We start from the raw sequence: 21,512 nt of genomic DNA on the forward strand, positions 1-21,512 counted from the left end.
TTTTTACAGTAGGTTTCTTCTATTTCTAGCCCCTGCGGGGGACTCTAACCCTGCGGGACCTATAAAAAGTTATTTTAAAATTACGACGAATCACCCCTCAAGGGGCGTTGCCACGAAAGGGACTATTCCCAAATAAAGTTTCTTTCAATGACCTATCAGCGTAACCCTGGGTAGAAGATATAAAAATTTGTTGCAACAAAATATATTTTAAAACTGCAATGCAGCCATTCATGTTTCTCAATCAATATTTTAGAATTATTATTTTAGAAGCATCATGCATAGTTTTGTTTAATAAAGCTATGGAAACCTGGTCCGTTTCTGAAACAACTCTGTGACACACAATCTGTATATCTACATGTTTGACTGTTTCAGATATTTTAGGAGACTTTTATTTATACTAGCAGCCAATTACGGAAATTTATTACAGTAAAAAGATTTTTTTTTTAAATTTGGGTTTGGATGATTTTTTTCCTTGGGTCTATTTGTCTTTAGAGTGTGGGCCTTAGATCAGTTCAGAGGTTAGCGCTGCAGATACACAAAGACACCCTATTACTTTTATAAAGAAACAAGTAATTTTCGAGATCTTTAGCTTCAGACAACTATTTTTATATTATAGGATTATGGAGCTTTGTTTCAAATGTATCATTTTATGAATTTTATAATCTTTAAACTTTTGAAATAGAATGAAAAAACGACCTCTCTAATATAACTTCGTTTATCAAGATTTCCTTATTTTTGCGAAGCAGTGTGCTATAAAAACTCAACTACCGTAAGCAATTTATGTTTTTTTGTCAATACAGCTATATTTTTTCTATTTCTGAAGAAAACACGCACAAAATTTATTACATAACTTCCATATAAGTTCCATATGAGCATAAAAAAGAGAACCATTTTTTATTTTATTTATAGCCTAGATGAAGAAGGTTTAGTAAAGTATTTAATAAGAGTTAGGGCACCGAAAAATTTTCCAAAGAAGAGGGTGTGTATAGGCGTCCAAATGAAAACCACTTTAAATCCCAACAGAAAAATATAGAGGGGGGGGGGTGATACAAATAAATGGACTGTCTTCAAACTGTAATTACCTTACTCTTTAGATATTTACCCTTCTACCTAAAAATAGGCCACAGCTGGGTTATACAAACCACAGAACATAGAAGCTGTAGAAAAAAAACGAAAATCTTGGTGGGATATTGTAACAAAGTGTGTTTTTGTGAAATAAAACTTTTATTTTTATTTTCAGAAATATATTTTTAAAATGGAAGATATTTACCCCAGCGTAAGTATAATCTTATTACACAAGTATAGGCCCATTGAAACTTAATATATTTTCCTTTCAATCAGAACTCGTCTCCGCGCGTCAGCCGCCTGAAAACCTCAGAGAAATTAACCGTTTTTAATATATTTTCCAACTACATGGAAGTTTAAACTTAACTCGATTTTCGGATGACAATCCCTCTTTTTAAAAACAAATTTAAACTGGTTTAAATTTGAGGATTAATCGAGGCTCTGATATTAAGGAAATTTATTTACTCGTTTCATATAGTTATTAAATCTTTTCACTAGTTCTGCACATAATAGTTCTTGTTTTAGGATCATAATGAATGGGCTAGTATGTGTGGTAACTATCTTGTTATTCCTGTGCTACTATGGGTATAATTATTCTCGTTTTAGGATGATCATGAATTGGCTAGTATGTGTGGTAACTATCATGTTATTCCTGCGCTAATATGGGCATAATTATTCTTGTTTTAGGATGATCATGAATTGGCCAGTATGTGTGGCACATGGCAACAACTTTACTTTCTGAAGAAAAGAAGGTAATATGGGTGTCCAAGGGGTGTAAAAGGTTGTTGACACCTACACCCCCCCCCCCACCTTTTGGTTTAGTGATTATATTTATTTATTTATCTCATCTAAATTTTGACGCTTCACTAATATTGGACATTATCGTTTTTGTTTGCTGTAAACGTATTGTTTATATAACCATCTATACAGAATATAAATCGATCAAAGTCTTTGGTCGGAAACATTATATCGTTAACAAGGTCCACAAAAAGCTAAGTAGCTCATGCAAAAAAGGAAAGAAATTGGTGACGATACCAAAAAAGTCTTAAAACAAAAAGAAAGATATGAGACTTGCTTGGTTAAAATACCAGTTGGGGAAAGGTGAAAAATAAAGCGTACTGGCAGAAAATCTGCGTGAAGACGTATGTTCTTGACGATCTTTTACTGAAAACCAGACGGACGGATGGAAGTACGTGCATTGGTTATAGAGTAGCTCCGGTAGAAAAAAAAGACAAGATAAATTGAAATAAAGTGGGACAGAGACACTTGAAAACTAATTTTCAACCACTAAGAGATGAAACACGAGATAAAAAAGGTTGGTCCATAATGTCGTCTTTGAACTAGAAAATAACAGTAGAATTGAAGGCTAATACAAAATGTTTCCAAGACTTTAAATTTGTCTGGAACCCTAGAATTGTAGGAAAGAGATATATCCTATTTATTCCATTTATTTTGTCAAGTAAATTGATCAGAAGTAAAAAGAAAGTTAAATTTGCTTAACATTAAAGAAAGAATAGTTATTTCTCGTATCGTATTATAAACGGCTTTCCGCGGATATAGAATGTACAATTATAAGATTAAAACTAGTTTTTTTAGCCCCGTGGTGCCGAAGGAACCGGCTAAAAAAACTAGTCTTAATCTTATGATTGTACATTTCTATATTCGTAGAAAACTGGATATAATACGATGCTAGACATAGTTTTTTCGTATGGATGAGAACCGGTTCCTATCCACCGGATTCGAATGAATACGAGAAAATAACTTTATAAAATATAAAATCATTAATAAAATTGACATCATAAATTTCTAAATGATAAGGTTCTATTATGTAGTGACAGCCAGGTCCAACAAAACAGGATAACTAAGGGGAGCCAAAAGTCTTTACTGTCCAAACACCCAGGGTATTAGGTTAAGTAACACCTATCAGACAACCAACTCTTTCCATAAATATAAACCCACAGTAGTTATTTCAGCGGTTCCCTCCACATCACATCTGGACTGCAAACGAACTTTTTTATATATATTTTAATTTGGGTCAGTAAAAGAGACGCTTGGGCTAGAAAGAGTTTTTACCTCAAAAATTTAAAATAATGTTGAGGGGTGATTTTGATGGTTAGGACATAGGTTTAGTTTAAAAAGCACCTGTCTGTGTCTATGGTCAAACATATGAGAACCTCCCTTAATATTAGGCTTTAAACCAAAGGCAATACAGTGTGTGTCTTTTCTTTTAAATGTTTTTTTTTTCATACAGAGACATGCATAAGAGTGGTACAGCAGAAGAAAAAGATCTCAGTGAAATGACCAGGTAAAAATTAAAATAATTTAAACCATATAAATACAATAGACAAATTTTATACAATTTTCTACGGTAATTTGATTTTTTTTCTTCTAAAAATAAACCTGGAACTCGGCTGTATTATATCATTCAATCAGATACTCTTTATTATAAAAACTAGCTTCTCATAAAAGTTTTGTCATAATTCTATTTTGATCATTACTAATTGACTTTTTCTTTATATATTTTTTCAACGTCATTTGATTGATAATTGTTATTTTATTGAAAAAAAGGGTAAAATTCCTCTATTTGACCTGTGGATTAAACTCCCCTTCTATGTTACAACTTTTTCAACACCTATTTCTAACCCTCTAGACCTTCAGGGGGTTAGGTATTTGTCCAATTTCATTTGTTGAAATTTTCAATTTTTGCTTTAGATCAGAGAGGAAGATATGGTATAGAAACAATCACGAGTCTGTTGAATTTGAAAGGTAAACTTTGAATGTTGCTTTTCACCGTTTTCAATTTATTTATGGGCGGTTTCCCTCAAAGTGCCTTGTGAAGCCCTTGTTTTTAAAAAAAAATGAAAAACTAAAATGGGCATGAGATAATTTTTCATTTTTTATGACTTTTGACATCTACGGTTCAGGCACCTCAAGTTCAGAGCCCAACGCAGAGGCAAATATAACCTCACCCTTGTTACTATTTTTTTCAAGGGAGGGGATTCAGTGCTCTATAGGCTCTTAGATGTAAATCACCTATTTGAATTATGTTTCTGTGTATTTTAGTAATCAGTAGTATTTCTTTAATTAGAACATCAACGAATAAAATTGTTTATCTGATTTTCATTTTGTTAGCTATGAGCAATTAATGATTAAATCTAAAATTATGAATAAATCAAAATCCATAAAAATAATGCTTAATAAATTAGAGATTCAGACAAACTAACTTTATGATTCTATAGTGACAGCACTTAGAATATTAGTTCTCTTGCAGTGTTGTGTAAATACAGGGTATTAGACTTGATCCTAGAGAGCCCCATAAATCAATATGATAGGATAATTATCCTTTAAAAAATAGTATATAAAAGAAAACTCTACATTAAAATATACCTACAATAGACGGGCTAACCAACCCTTAATAAAGATAATTATGTAAAAGCTAGAAAATGTTATTTTATAAACTTGGAATTAAATTGCTCAGAAGAATTATATATGTTGTTATGTTTAAGGCCAAATAATAAAGTTTAAAAAAACCCGCAAGATTAAAGATAATATTTATTCAGTAAAAAGAATTAAAACAGCTAAATGATATTTTACGTCGCGTGGAAAAACATTTTTAAAAACTAAACTTTTCTATAATTAGGGTCCATTTGTTCGTCCGTACGTCTGTAACGGTGAACAATCTACAAGAGTTGTTGTTCGCATGTCCTTCCTTCTGTTTTAAATCTTCGCTTTTATGGATGTTTTGACAATGGAACGATGGTCCACTAAGATATAAGAATAAAATATATTTATATATTACTGAAGCATTCATTTTCATTTTAATATTTTCTTGAGACAGCTTGTCAAATTATGAATAAAATTGTCTAGCTTCTAGCATTTATCTAGCAAATTTTATGTAAAAAGAAATGAACAAGAACAAAATATGCATTTTTAATTGCTCATTTCGAAGAAATTACGTTATATTAAATTGTAGACACCTCAAAATCATAGAGGAAAAGAATATTCTTTTTCCTTATGCACAAAACACAATCATTCTGCACGCTTTTGGCTATATTTGTAAAGAATATATCAGCTGTTTTAAAAACTAACTATCCCCTGTCAAATAATGATCCAAATTGTCTTGGCACAAAAGTTACATTCCCTGTTAAACCCTTGTTCTTGTATTGTGTCAACATGAGAATAGGTTACTTTAATCAATCTTTAATACAAAGTAGAACAATGTCTTTCTATTTGTCTGTCTGTTTCAAATTCAAAAACTTTTAAAAGCCAAATTTGATTGGAAGGAAAGTGATAAATTTATTTTAGTCGACAGAAACCTATTTATGGACACTCTATTCTTTAACAATAGAATCTCTGGGAGCGTGCGTGAGACAATAGATACTATTCTGTCAAATTTGTGTGCACGTGTTTGTGTGTATCTATAGAATTCTAAAAAGTAGTAAGGTTTTCTTTGCCTGCAGCTTAAACTTCAATGACTGCAAATCCGATTGAAATCTACATTTTTGTGAAGCCTTAATTAGGTCTCAGGATGGTTTTAGACTATTGTATTCTTAGAATTACATCTTGGAATGATTTCCGGCTATTTTTAAAAATCTTTGAATACAGATAACTGAGATGATAGGGGCTGAGCCACTAATGAACAATATAAGGATAAATAATGACTTTTATCTTCCGCTAAATATGTTAATATACTATTTATAAGAATAAGTACTAACATCAGAACAATAATAATTTACTATTTTATAAAATAGCATGCGGTTGCGCCCTTAGCATCTAGCAACTTTTACTACTTTATAGGGTTTTTTGTTTGTTCTTTAAGATCTCACTGACTGGGCTGATTTCTTTTAAAATTTGGGAATCTTTATATAGTTACTGGGTTATTTTAGGATATTTTTCTGTCCCTTCCTCCATCTTTCTAAGACAGAGCCCCTAGATAACAGGGGTGAAACCGACAGTATAGTTTTAACAAATTTGCTTCTATCAAAGCGATTAGTATTTAGTGTAAAGTTGTTCCAAGTCATATTAAAACCAGAACAGTGACTATGTCGCTTTGCTTTGTTCGACGCGAGACAAAAACTGATAATTTTGTACAGTTTTGACTTCAACATAAAAGTTGTGTAATAGAAAAGTTAGCTTTAGGTTATAGAGCATAAAAATGTACATGAAAGTAAAATCTAATGATAACCATCCATACGATTTTTTTACTCTAAGACTTTATATAGATAAACAATATTGAAAGTCAGGTATCTCATTTTATTAGATAGTTCAAAATAAGCCACAGATTTGGTGTTTATTCTAGCGGATACGCCCCCCTAGAGGCCTCTAGGGACACATAAGGGAAGTGGTTGGGTTAGGTCTGATTAAAGTTTTAAGGAAAAAAATTTTAAATAAAATATGGACTGTGAGTTTTTTTCTAGGGTAGATTTTCTTAACATATAAGAATCTTCACTGTACAGGAGAACCAAATCTGTTCAGCGGTTTCCGATATCTTAACCTAATAATACTTATATATAAGGATGTAAATAATACGAAATTAATTGAAGCACTTGATTGTGTCATGTGTGACGTCACACGTCGACTCTATTAACCATCTCTTTTTTAGGGGTTTCCTTTCCCACTTCTCCTCTCATCTCTCCTTTTTATACGTATTTCTATGACGTCACACATACCACTTTAAAAAAAACTTCAATTAATTTCAAAATTGAGGGGGTAAGGTTATTAGTGCTGTACAAGAGAACGTTAAAGCAACAAGAATTTAGATAATATTCTTTTATTATTTTAGAGCCCAGGCCTCCCAGTGCAGCAACTATAGACAGCTTTTGCTCATGCAAGGTAAAACATATTTCTGTGGATTTTCCCGTAGCCTCCATGCGTAGTTTTAGAACAGAGGTGGATTCTTATAAAAACTTTTTTGGCTCACTGGCACACTAAAAAAATCAGTGAGGCAAAATTATCCCCAGCTAATTTTTGGCGAGCCTTACTGATTTTAATGAGTCAGTGAGCTAAAAAGTTTTTTAAGAATCCACCTCAGGACTACGAACTTCTTAGAAACAAAGGCAAGCATGCCCATAAGTAGATCAAGGATCATGGAAAAAGCGAAGTAGCGGATTTCGTCGTATTTTCACAGTAGCTTTTGATAGGTTATTTTATGTTATTTTAGATAAATGATATTGATTGCCCCGCGGGGTTATTAAATTAGCTCTGCATGGGCTAGTAATAGACTGTGAAAACATGGCGAAACCCGCTACATCGTTTTCCTTCCATGATCCGTAGCGCAGTAAAGAGTTCTGTAAATAATGTTCTAATTATATTAAGATATATTCATTAATTTTGTGTTTATTCAGTAATATCTAAGTTTGTTTTAGTGTAAAAAATTGCTTTAGTTTATTTATAATCAGCACTGTCACTGTTTTAATTAATTCTCAAAATAAACGGCTGAAAAATATAATAAGTTTATTATAAAATATATTGATATCTCTTTTGGTATAGTGACATTTTTGATTCAAATACAGGAAAACTTTTGAAATGAATCCATCTTTTTATTTTTGTTATTTTCTACTGGATTGATTTCTATAAAAGATGGTTTATTTTTTTAATATAAGGGATATGTAAAAAAGAAATGTATTTATTTTATTACTATCATGATATGATATGATATGATATGATTTATTAGCAGTAAATTACAGATTAATTTTACAAATAATTTAATACATTTTAAATTACATCATTTTTATAGATATATTTATTTATATTGGCATAATTAGGGTAACTGTACTACAGGGCCTTTAAAGTCAATCTTGACTGTCCTTCGGCCCAATTTTCATTTCATTTTTTTAAAAAATATTTACAAGTTTCACAAATAATATAAAATAATATTAGCTATTTACAGGGTATGGCATTAAAGTAGCTTACTGGTTGCGATATTCAAATTATATTTATATTTTTCCACAGGGATTATTTCATGTGAAGTAAGGAATATCTTTTGCCCAATTAGGGCTTCCGGCAGAGAAATTAATTTATGTAGGGTTCAGTGGCGTGCACATGGATTCACTAGGGGTATAATTCTTGTGAGGTTAGGAAAAGGGGAAGGTTGGTCTACCCAATTTTAAATTGTGTTGTTGACATCCCCCAATGCATGCCTGAAGTACTAATTTTATTAGTAGCGAAGCTACTCTATAATTCACAATGTCCGTCCGTCTGTCTGTCCGTAATTAATGAATTGGGGGAAACGTGATTTTCTCGGCTCCTAGAAAAGATAGAGAGCTGAAATTTTTTGACAACATTTCCATCATTAAGGAGCACAATTAACTCTAAAACATCAATGGCGGTCGGACTGCTTTTTAACAGGTTTTAGGCTATTTTTTATATTTTCCAAATTTTCCCCATATCTTTGGTGTTTATGGTCCGATTTTCAAAATTTTTTCAGTTAAAGATATCAAAATTAAATTTCCCGTCATTTGAAGAAAACAACAATGACGGTCAGACTGCCTTTTTGCAGGTTTTTGGCTATTTTTATATTTTTCACACTTTTCCCCATATCTTTGGTGTTTATGGTCCGATTTTCAAAATTTTTTCAGTTAAAGATATCAAAATTAAATTTCCCGTCATTTGAAGAAAACAACAATGACGGTCAGACTGCCTTTTTGCAGGTTTTTGGCTATTTTTATATTTTTCACACTTTTCCCCATATCTTTGGTTTTTATGGTCCGATTTTCGAAATTTTTTCAGTTAAAGATATCAAAATTAAATTTTCTGTCGTTTGAAGAAAACAACAATGACAGTCAGACTGCCTTATAGCAGGTTTTTGGCTATTTTTATATTTTTCACATTTTTCCCAAATATCTTTTGTGTTTATGGTCCGATTTTCGAAATTTTTTCAGTTAAAGATATCAAAATTAAATTTCCTCTCGTTTGAAGAAAACAACAATGACAGTCAGACTGCCTTATTGCAGGTTTTTGGCTATTTTTATATTTTTCACATTTTTACCCATATCTTTGGTGTTTATGGTCCAATTTTCAAAAAAATTTCGGTTAAAGATATTGAAATTAAATTTCTTGCGTTTTAAGAAAAGAAACAATGGCGGCCAAACTGCCTTTTAGCAGGTTTTTGGCTATTTTTATATGTTTGACATATTTCCCCATATCTTTGGTATTTTGGTTTAATTTTAAAACTTTTTTTGCATTAACAGTTTCAAAATATTTTTTTCCATTGTTATGTGCATCTAGTATGTAATTTATTAAACCATTTTCATCATACAAAATAAAACAAGGTTTCGTGTTTATTTTCTCCAAAAAATCTATTCTTGATTTTAATAAATACACTTTAAATCTACTTTTACGTATTCCCATCCACATTTTTTTTGTGCTTCGCTACTTATGGATGTTGTCATCCTTGTATGTAATTATTAGTTACAAAAATAGAAAATGTTTAGGTATGTGTAAAATAAAATCAAAACGCATATTTTTTGTACTAAAATTTCATGTTTTACTTATTCCCAAACTTCTTAATACTTATGAATTGATATTTCTATAGATAGCTTAGGTTTATATTATACCTAATCCGATTTAGAAAGAAAATATCATTTTTTATCATATAAAATAGCAAAAAGGAATATTGGATAATAATACTAAAAATTTTGAAAAAGTAGATAGTAAAAAAGGTATATATGGTTAAAATAATTGATCGCAAGGACACAGGATCTTTTAACAAAATTCAAAAGAACACCGTAAAAGTGTCTGAATATGACGTCAGAAAAAATTAACAATTAACCAATGAGAGGCCGCTATATATTTTACCATTGTGAATATTGGCTTCTCATTGGTTAATTGTTAATTTTTTCTGACGTCATATTCAGACACTTTTACGGTGTTCAATTCAAAATATTCGGCAGCCACAAAGAATCTTTTAGAATTTACTTTATAAAGTTTATTAAATAAGTGGTGTGCACAGGGCTTTAAAGCGGCTATGTTCCTTGAGGGTGGAGGGGAGGAGGAAAGAGATTATTATAGACTTTTTAATTACAAGAGCGGCTCCCCTCTTCCGCGTACCTATGCTTTAAATCATCTACATATTTAATAATAAATTTTATGTAAAATTACATTCCATGCCTGTCAAAACATAGATTTATTCTATTTCTATTCATGAAATAATTTTATATAATTTTTAGAGTGTGGCAACAATATAACTTGTCTTGTATATGTATAATGTGTAATAATATAATTTGAAATACTATACTGCAAGTGTTATATGGTTTTGTGTAGGTCTGATTGGTTCAAATTTTCATAGATGCTTTATAAAAGGGCGTAGTCTGAATTACACGAGTTAGGTCATATCTAATTGAAGTCAAATACCTATTGAAATAGATACTCAACAGTTTACTTAAATGTAAAGAAAATCTTTAGTTGTTTCCCATACGGAACGTAGCAGAGCACAGAAACTCCCTCCCTATGTTTTAAAAATATGAAGAAAAAAAGGTTGCGGAGTGTTTTTTTTCTGGTGCTAATAGCTCCTTTACCTACGTTTTATAGAGTACTGGTTAGCCCTTCGGGTTTATGGACCCCCACAGGGATTAGGTATGAATACTAAAAATTGATTTTTATATACACTTTGAAGGAAGGCACACAATTTTCTTTTAAACAGTCTTCAACATTTCATCTATGGATAGCTTTGTTTGTTATTCTACCTATGTAAGTACCTCGATTTTGTAGAGGTGATTTTCTATGTAAATATACATTTACAATTTGAAGGACTTGAAACCTTCGCCGCTCTATAATAAGCCAGAAAATTTTAAATCTATATTAGCAATAGTTTATTAATTCTATCTAATGAAATTTAAATTTCCTTTGGATATTGCAAATTAAATAGTTCGAACTTGTTTTTCTAATGTCTAGGATTATGGAGAAAAAAAACGACGCAGCGGGTTTCGACATTTTTTTCACAGTAGCTTTTATCCTATTTCTATTTTCTTCGGGCATTCATTAATATTTACCTAACATAACCTAACCTAAAATAATCTATCAAGAGCAACTGTGAAAATACGACGATACCCGCTACTTAGTTTTCTTTCCATGATACCTAAAATCTTTGACTACCCAGTTCTATAGATTGTAATTGCAGGTAAAGGTATTCTGGCACCCGAGGAGCTGGAGGAGACCAAGAGCCGCAAGATTCTCTGGTATAGAAATGGTGGAAAGTAAGTAACAATTATTTTTTAACATCATGGGGGTAGGTATTTTGTTAAATAACTTGCAAGTACACTTTTAGTGTAGTTATTTTATTAACATAACAATCTATTCATGAAATTAAAAACGATGATTTGAATAATTGCATTTCAATTTTGCTATTTGTTTATTACTTTAAGTAAGGTTAGGTTAGGTTATATTAGTATTTAGTAATGTTTAGCCACGCATGGTTAGGATCCCTGGAAGGGGTTAGGCAAATTGAAAAAAAAACTACTCCACCCCACAAAATTTAAAAAAATAAGAATTCGGGTTTATCAGTGCTCAATCGACCGGTTATAAGCAATTATTATTTTGCTTGTTTACTGTTGTTCTCCTCTAAATTTTGAAGTCCCCCGTTAACAAATCAACATTTTAGAATCTCTAGTTTAAGACTAGACTAGAACCTATCAACTCATCAATAGAAAGCTGATTTTGTCTATTAATTGATTTTATTTTTTAAATTTTTTTTAAATGAGCAATATGATTTAGGGAGCAATTGGATGAGGAAAGAAGAATTGCCAGTCAATGTGCCAACTGGCAACAGTACTATCTCTTAACTAGGTATACCATAATTACCAGTCATTGTAACAACTGGCAACAGTACTATCTTCTAACTAGGTACGTATACCATAATTATCAGTCAGTGTACCAACTGGCAACAGTACTATCTTCTAACTAGGTACGTATACCATAATTACCAGTCAGTGTTCCAACTGGCAACAATACTATCTCCTAACCAGGTATACCATAACTACCAGTCAGTGTACCAACCGGCAACAATACTATCTCCTAACCAGGTATACCATAATTACCAGTCAGTGTACCAACTGGCAACAGTACTATCTCCTAACCAGGTATACCATAATTACCAGTCAGTGTACCAACTGGCAACAGTTCTATCTCTTAACCAGGTTTACCATAATTACCAGTCAGCTTACCAACTGGCAACAGTAATAATTCTTAACCAGGTATGCTACAACCTCTTCATTGTAAACACATTGCAGAAAATACGAAATCGGGACTAGTGGCGTGCACATGGTTTTATCAAAAGGGTTTAATTTTTTTGTGTTTACATCCCTCTTTCCGCACGCCCATGACATTTCACTGTTAACAATATGTAAATATGTCAGCCATAGAGATAGGTCCCACATAGGCTATTTTTGTAATGTTAATGTCAGTTTGAACTCAGCAAAGCGTTTAACATCCATGTAATCCAGGGAGGGAGTTGACATTGGACTGCTAATTATTCTAGTTCCAAAAACTTTTGTAATCAGTTTTTTTATTCGTTTGTTTTAATAACTTGGACACTTTAATTGACTTTGGTTAATTGGTTCATTAAGTTAAGTGCCAAAACGTTATTCAACCATAAATTTCTCATCTAGAAAAGGGGTATTTTTTTAAATTCACATTTGGATTAACATCAATTTATCGTATATTGTCATATGCCTAAGTTCCCTAATAAACTAATGTTTATCTCTTTACTATAGCAAAAATAAATTCTTATAAAAAGCTTTTATCCATTTTGATCAAATATCTCATTTTCTAGGGGACCATCTTTCAGAAGACAGATGGAGGAAGAAATTGAATCAGAGGTAAGACAAGTAATTTCTATAGTTTTCTCGAGTCATAAAATCACAGCAGTAAAACGCATAAGAACAATATACTATGCTATAATATTTATCAGACAAATGGACTATAAAAATATAATTTACGTGTTAATATCAAGTAATGTTTGACAAACATTTTATAGCATACTTTTAATTTAAAATATTTTTCAAATTTTATGGTTGTTAGGTTTGGTTAATAAAAGCAAAGCTAGCTCTGCATGGTTAGGTTTTCTAACTTATGCAATAGACATTATGAATATCTGAGAAAGTTTAGCTATTATGATTTTAATAAAAAGTAGTGACAATTTTGAAACGTAATCAATTTGATACTTTGAATAACATATTTAAATTCAATACGTGTATTTTGGTCGTATGAAAGATGATCCATTCCAAATATTTTTACAAAAATTGTAAGATAAGAAATATATAAAGAGCAATACGTACAGTCAAACAAACCACCCCAGAAATAATTTTACTTTAGAAGAAGTGCAGCTGTTCTATAATAGGGCAAAATTCTATATTTTCTTTTTAAAAATACAAATACCAGTTTTAGACAAATTTTAATAATTTACTACGTGAAATTATTTGATTAACTGGAGTACTTGTCCAACATTTTGTTTTGAGATATTTAATTGCAAAAAAACAATTTTATCATATCTTTAATAAAAATAATTTAATCTTAACAATTCTAAAGCAATTAACAATTGCCTAAAAAGTCTCTAACCCTGCTTTCTGGGCCTATGACTTTGGTGATTATCAATACAATATACAATTTGCCTAAATCTGACCTAAGATAATAAAGATCTTACAAAAACTACACCCCTCCCCTCAATTGTTATTGCTGCGCTACTAATGTTATTATTTGTAGGATATTCAGCAGAAGAATGCTATCAACTTCCCCACTAAGTCTCAGAAGGTGCTGTGGTACAGAAATGGAGGGGAACAAATGGTGGACTATGAAAGATACATGGCTTCAAACTCAGGTATAATCGAGGGCGCACCAGGTGGGTGTTGACAACCATATGACAAAAATAAGAGAGTTGAAAGCCTCTCATTTTGTCCCCTAATTATTTTGTTGAAAGTGGTCAAAATAACAAAAACGATTTAAGATTATAATTATATTTGATTGAGCTAAGCTAGCTATGTAGAAATAATGAAAGGATGTTGAATGTATGAGAAAAAGTAAATTTATTTGGTTGGATTTAGATAAAACGTTTCATCTCACATTTGAAGGTGTAAATACAAAACTGTAAAATAGATAGAATTATTTATTTTACAGTTTTGTATTTATTTATGTTTACTATCATAAACAAAATAAGAAACAGACACGACTCAATGACATTCACAATTAAAACTTCTAGACAAAGGTAATGGCATCAAAGGGCTGCTAGAACATTTTGTTACTATTCAATGTATTTGCAAGAACGTCATAACATACTGGTTTAGGCTTAGTTTACTTTTATTTGGAAATATACCCAACTTTATTCAACAACTTCTTATAACACACTTCAATCTTGTATATTTTCCCTCCATTATGTTTGTAAAATTGTAAGCCGTCAGCTAGATGTAAAGGTTCGTCGTGAATAAAACAGCGCCATTATGGAATATGAAGCAGCCGTGTGGCTGCACTTGCAACTAAATTTAGCGGCTGTTTCTTAAGTGGCCATTTGTTGAGTTTGGCTTAAGGTGGCTGCGGCTTAGGATCGTGCTGAGAGTGGCTTTTTCAAACCAGAGTGCTTGGTTGCAGCCGCTAAAACAAGTTTGGCTACGGATAAAGCTGCAGCAAATTTAGGTCCCTGAAGCTTATTGTTTATCATTTGAGCGATGTCGATAAAATGTTAAATGTCTGTAGGGCACACAGAGCTGAAATTTAAATTTAAAACTAGACCATTTCTTAATTTTATTTTTATTATATAATTATACAATATACTATAAAAATCAAGGTTTTTCAATCCTTAAATATTATGGCCTGTCCAGTGTCCAAGTTTAAACCATTACATCAAATTTTGAAATCATAGTGAGGGGAGGGGGGGGGGGGTGTTTAAATGTATCATATAGGATATTTTATTTTTATGTAGAATGCACTTGGCTTCAAATTTTCAATCCTTTTCCAATCTTTCTACTTTATTAAACATGATATATCAATATTTGAAAATTTTAGAAAGAAAGTAAATCATAGGTGGGAGGGGGGGGGGCGGGAGGGTGTTTGATGATAAAAGTATACGACCAACCTTGTACTGTTGTAATAATACAAGGAATAGGTCAATGGCCCATAAATTAATGTACGTACATCCCCAATGATGATACACAAATCTACCCTTTCTGTAAATTACACTAAATGTTTAGAACGTTTGGACACTAAATTTAATTAACCAACCAATCAAAATTCAATGAAAGTCCCCTTTCGAGACAACGCATAAGAAAACCATATTATAAAACTTTAGAAATGTCACCTCTCCCCCTGTCTTTTATAGGAAAAAACAAGAACATCAACGTATATTAGTAGCGAAGCTTTTTGTAACGATAAACAAACTTAAGGCCACTGACAATATTAATAATTATATCCATGCGCAGCATTAAACTGAGAAATTTTTCTAATAAAAAACTATGGCTCTAGCATAATTAATAGGCGAGTGAAAAGTAGCTTCACTTCTAAAAAAGTGTATATAATGCAAAAAAAAAAGATTTTTACTTTATAGAGAATTGGTTGCAGTATAAGCTTACCAGAGACGCTGCAAAGCACAGATACAATTTGGATACAGCTGTTCAGGTTACAATTATTATATCATTAACAAGTATAAGCTTACCAGAGACGCTGCAAAGCACAGATACAATTTAGATACAGCTGTTCAGGTTACAATAATTATATTATTAACAAAGGATGATTGATTATACATAAAACGTAGTTTGGCTCTAAGAATTCAAACATTGATAAAATTAACTTATATTTATAATTTTTTGTCATTTCTTTAGAGGGGACTATGCTAAAACGAGTTAATGTAACTTTTTGGGGTTTATTTACTAGATTTCAGTTAAACTTGGAAAATAAAAAAAAATGTCCATTTTCACCTCAGTTTAATGGAATAAAAGGTTTTTCTAAAAATCATCAAATGCTTTGTTAGCTTTGAGTTTTCAAATTAAACTGATTATGCATAGGGAATTACCTAATTATAGTTAAAAGCATATCACTTGGTGGAAAATGGTATTTTGTTTAAGCAGTTGATTTAATTTAAAAAAATTATTCATTTAATTTTGCTTCGATCGTTTTCTCTTGTTTGTGCAGAGCCCCTTCTAATTTCTCTTTGCTAAAATTTAAATTTTATTATTATAAAATTTTTTCTTGAAACTTGATTCTAATTAGTTTTCATCAAATTTTTATTCTATTTTTCAGACCAAATATTCAGATTTCAAAAACAAGGTAAAATTTTTATTATTATGAAAGAGATGTTTTCCTAGAAATGAAGCTACTCCTTAATTTTGTTGTGCGTAAAAAGCTTTTCACCACGAAATATTAAAAATGTATTAATTCACAATCTGCAAGGTATTGGGTTCGAATCTCTGTATCTACCTATTACCTGTATCTACCTACTACCAAAGTACTGAAGGTAAGGGGAAGCATTGGCAAAAAATATTTGTTTAGGGTGAGGTGTCTGAGTACATGACCGCTCAAACAACTCAGGGACTAGCTGAACGGGAGGAGATCAGGACTGAGCATAGATCCAGGTGATATATATATATTATAAAACTATTTTTGATTTTATTATTATCTTATTAAAATTATCTCTCGATATTTTGTAAAAATATATATCTGATAAATACGAGGAAATACAAACTGTCTTAAAAAGGTGAATTGCTGAGTAGTTTTGCTTTCAAATAATCTCGGGCATGAATTAAATATAAAAAAAATAAAATTTTTTTAGAACCCTCAGAGATTCAGTTACAAAGGAGGCTTATAGCTATCGTGTACAGGTAAAGTTTATCAATTATTGAGACAAAATTCATTGTTTATTTTTGCATCTTATTGTAAATAAACATAATAAACTTGTTATAAATAATTGATAGCATCTAGTAATTGAAATAAAATGGTACCTATGGATTGTTGAAAGTATGGGGGCAAAAGATTTTATTTTGCAAGATTTTATCATTTTTTTGCGCGAAGCTTTCTAATAATGTTCATATTTTTTTTTGTTGATATTTAGACATAATAACTTGAAATTGAATTATCTAAGTCACTTCTGTAATTAACCTTTCAATGGATGCTAATAGTACATTAAAAATATATAAAACAGCTAAAATACCTTTTTTTCTTAGCCTTACATTGGAATTGAAATTGAGGAAGAAAGAAAAAGATCAATGCTCAGAAAAGAAAAACAGGAAATGATGGAAGAAAGTCTTAGGTATGGATAGATAGATAGATTGATATGATTTGATAGATATCATCTACGAGAATTAAAGAAACAAGGATAAAGTCCTTAAGTGATATCAAACATTGAAATTTTCGATAATAATCATAAAGTAACACTGTTTTAGATATTTAGGGGGGAAAATCAAAGTTTTTATTATTTTGATGATATTACCTTTTACTTAATTCTTGAAGTTGTAAAGTAATTTTACAGATTTCAACTCATTTAGATAAAAACTTTCCAACTTTTACAATTTAAGTTTCTTTTTATGGTTTTAGATACTTTTTATCTTACACTCCTATTGTGGAGAGGGATTTGGCATCTCAGAAAAATTATTTGCCTCCCATACTCAAAATTAAATATTTGATACTTTTTAGGTCTACCAAGGTGTAGGGGGTTGGGGTAAGGGGTAATCAGGGTAATAGCACTCCAAAAACCCTGAAAATAATGTTTTGCAATTCAAAATAGGGGAGCAGCAGCTAGCAAAAAAAAAATTAATGAGAATTAAATCATTTGATTTTGAAAAAAATCCACTAATATCTTTTTAATTACATTTTGCTGGGGCTTCAACTATAAAATTATTAATAGATTGGTAAAAAAATATTTTTTTAGCAGAAACAGGTCCGTTTAAATTTTGGTTGTTATTTCGTTACTTTGACTTTTGTGCTGTTTTTACATTAACAAATTTTTTGCAATGAAATAGATATAAAATCATATTTCCCACCATAGCGTTACAGACAAATAGACAAAGTGAATTATAGAGTAGCTTCGCTTCTAACATAATTCATCTGATTTAAAGTAGGATCTGCACCCGGATGGCTTGAATTATTTATTAAGACGCAAACACAAGCTTCTAAATGAACAACCGACGTCAAGTCCTGATTTTAATTTACTCTTATACAAATAATTCTAATTATTAAATTTTAATAAAATGTTAGTGTAACCACCTTAATTTTATACAAAAATAAACAAGGATGAGAGCATATAAAACATTGCCTTTTCAATCTATATATCAATATTTAAAAAAATCAGATGAATAGGATAAATATAAAAACAAAAATTATTATAAAGAAAGCTAAATAACCAAAAACATAATAAAATGTACATACGATTTCTACAATGCCTAATTGGTACATGAATCACCATTCAAAATTTTAAAGATCGATTATGACATGTCTCAATTTACGATCAGGGTTATTGGTAATGTACGGACTGTCATACAGTTATTTTTATCCAAATTGTGAAAAGGTTAATATATTTCTTTAGAATTTAATATCCTGTTTTTGATTCTTTAATTGCACGTCATTTCTAATTTTTAATCATCCAGTTTATTTTTAGTACATACTAGTGGTGAGGTCGCGACCATAAAATCCTCTGAGTTCACTGAAGGCACTTGAAGGGGGGGTAGGGTAGACTCTCCACTTTGAATTTTGTTTTAAAAATAATGATTAAAATATTTAAGGGGTATTTTTTCGGGTGAATTTTTCTTGAGATGGTGTAAGTATTCCAAAATAGTTATTAACATTCCCTGGACCTATAAGAACCTTCACTGTGAAGGAGAGTATCGGTCCAGTGGTAAGCGAGATCATCGATACAAATACACAGACACAAAGACAAACAGACATCCTGCTACATTTATATATTTATAGTTTTGCTTTCCATTAGCCATAGAAGGTTTTTACTATTTTAGGGGAATTTATCCCCATCCTTTGAAGATAATTTAAAAAAAACACATTTGTGTTTTTAACACTGAATTGAAAGCGTGAGGCCTATAAATAAATAATCAATGTATATTTGTTAGGGAAGGGAGGTTGGAGTTAAAGACAGAGTGTAAACACCTCCAAGAAAAAAAATCTTTATAACTAGTAGGTTGGACAGATAAAAAAAACGGACAGACTTAACAACTTTGTTCTACTTTGTATTATAGAAATACTGAAGAATTACGTCAATACCACCAATTATAATTAATTGATATGGATTTCATAATAATATCGCAAAACTATTTTTATCCATGTGTAATTACAGAGAGATTTGAATGACAACATCCATTAATAAACTCTTAATATTGAAGCAACAGAACATTTTTTTTAAGTAGAACTGAAATTCTTATGTTTAAAGTAGAACTAAAATTCTTAAGAAATTGTCGGATCATCATTTATATTATTTACAAATTGCTGGTGACTTCCCTCATATAAAAAAGGGGGAAAGGTAGTTTTTTCGTTTCTTTCCTTATTTCTATACGTCAGGTTATGGTAGTCTTTATTGGTTACTGGTTAGCCCGCAGGGTTAGAGCCTTGAGCAGAGATTGCGCCAAGAAAAGAAAAAAAATAACCCCCTCTTCCCTTATTAGTAGCGAAGCTACTCTATAATTCGAAATGTCCGTCCGTCCGTCTGTCAGAGCCAGAAAGGGGGAAACGTGATTTTCTAGGCTCCTATAAAAGATTGAGAGCTAAAATTTTTTGGAACTAATTATGTTAACATTCTTTATATTTTCACTAAGTTTCAATAAGATTCGTCAATTGGTTGGGGGTGCTAGATAGATTTCTACATTTTTCAGTTTTCATGATTTTCTCAGCTCATATTTAAGATAGACGGCTTATATTTTTAGGGATTAAATAGGTTAACAATAATCATATTTTACAAAGTTTCATTGAGATTTGCTTATTAGTTGAGGTGCTACATCGATTTCTAGATTTTCACGTTATAGATTTGCATGATTTTTAAGTTCAATATTTTTTTTTCTGAAGCTGCTCTATAGTTCATTTTTTTCTGGATATCCATCCATAATTTTTGTGCTTCTCTACTTATGGATGTTGTCATCCTTGTTTTAAATATAATAAAAGAAAAAGAGAACGGGATATCAATATTCATCAAGTACTTTGTGATAAAGCAACTTTGCTTCTTTTAGAATGATTACTGAGGAGGTGATGACTTCAAGAACTAGATATACTGAGAGTGCTAGAGAACTTGCTATGAAAGCTATCAGGGTAAGATAATTATAGTCTATCTTACATTACGTGTTAGTTTTGAGTCCCATTCTCAAATTGTAGCAATCTTGTCAAATATTTGTGGAAAATCAATTGCCTTTCTTTCAAAACATCTGGATCAAAATTAGCATCTGAAAAGCAACGAGCCTGTTAATCACTAATAACCCCCTTATTTCTCAATTGTTTTCATTTGCCTATCCCTTGTGGATTGCCTAACCCTGCGAGATTAACTTGTACCAAATATAACCTAACCTAACATGACATAAAGTAATAAGCAAACAAACGAAAAACTACCTCTTTTTTCAATTAATATTTAAAATAATTGGGGGAAGGTATTAAAACTTTGTATGGAAGCGACGATATTGATGTGTAATAAAACTTATTGTGTAGGAGGACGAGGAAAGGGTTGCAGCCTCCAGGATGAAGAGAAGGACCATGGTGGTCCAGAGCAGCCAGGCAGCCGTCACTGCCAGTGCTTAAATTCATTAGTAAAAGTTAAACAGCCGTCAATGCCAGTGCTTAGCTCCCTGGCAAATGTGAGGCTTACATGCGGCTGAAGCGTGGCTGCCAAGCCCAGGCCTTAACTATGCCTGCTTAGTATATCATTGTAATCAATACTTGACTCTTCACTCACTCTTCCTATAAAGTTTAGCAATAAAAGTTTGTTTTCTGAAGGTTTTACATTTCCATTATTTTTCTGTAAATATTTAATGTTAAAAATGCAATGATTGCGTCATTTCTTTTAATCTGTTTAATCTGTTGTAAATTTTAAAAATTCAAATCATGAGAATGTCATTATGTAATATATCGATATTTTCGTTAAAATCAATCCATCAGATTATTTTCTTAAAATATTTGTATATGGTATTCCCATGGGTTAAGTTCTGAAAAAATAAAGAAATTCCTTTTTTTCTATAGCTATATAATGCTTAAGTATAAGCGGCACAACATAATCTGGAAAAGCCAATCCACTGCTAGCGCAAAGCAATATTTTACATGCGTTTTATCTAGCCGTGCATTGCAATTGTTGTGTCTATTTTCAATTACTTTCAAGTCTTAATACATAAACTTAAGCTCCTTTGAAACTTTTAAAAAAATATCTTTGAATTTTCTATTTGATCCTAATATTTCTCTTGTAAAAACTATCATGCTATATAACTATATTTTGTTAATTTTGATGAAATAAATTTTCGCAATAAAATTTTTAGTCTTATTATTTAAGGACAAGA

General features: G+C 31.0%; 2 protein-coding genes across 3 annotated transcripts in view; both read left to right on the forward strand.

Moving 5' to 3' along the window:
- Hacl (2-hydroxyacyl-CoA lyase) overlaps positions 1-21,512 on the forward strand; it is a 127,614-nt gene that overhangs the window by 60,468 nt on the left and 45,634 nt on the right. The gene's annotated exons all lie outside the window — the stretch shown is intronic.
- Positions 1,256-21,484, forward strand: LOC145330458 (uncharacterized). Its single transcript, XM_080175091.1, has 17 exons — positions 1,256-1,276; positions 1,753-1,817; positions 3,317-3,370; positions 3,778-3,831; positions 6,848-6,897; positions 11,183-11,258; positions 11,776-11,847; positions 12,027-12,140; positions 12,833-12,878; positions 13,762-13,876; positions 15,593-15,663; positions 16,285-16,311; positions 16,534-16,616; positions 16,814-16,862; positions 17,205-17,290; positions 20,205-20,283; positions 20,674-21,484. Exons 1-17 carry the CDS (start codon positions 1,256-1,258, stop codon positions 20,761-20,763), a joined length of 1,152 nt encoding a protein of 383 aa, XP_080031217.1. The 3' UTR covers positions 20,764-21,484.

The sequence above is a fragment of the Acartia tonsa genome, chromosome 10 (genome assembly GCF_053477335.1).
Source record: "Acartia tonsa isolate MP-2025a chromosome 10, ASM5347733v1, whole genome shotgun sequence".
Taxonomy (NCBI): Eukaryota; Metazoa; Arthropoda; class Copepoda; order Calanoida; family Acartiidae; genus Acartia; species Acartia tonsa.

Coding starts and splice junctions, on each gene's coding strand:
- LOC145330458 (XM_080175091.1), top strand. CDS start 1,256: ATGGAAGATATTTACCCCAGC. Junction 13,877..15,592: donor ATACATGGCTTCAAACTCAG/GTATAATCGAGG, acceptor TTTACTTTATAG/AGAATTGGTTGCAGTATAAG. Junction 16,617..16,813: donor AGGACTGAGCATAGATCCAG/GTGATATATATA, acceptor AAATTTTTTTAG/AACCCTCAGAGATTCAGTTA.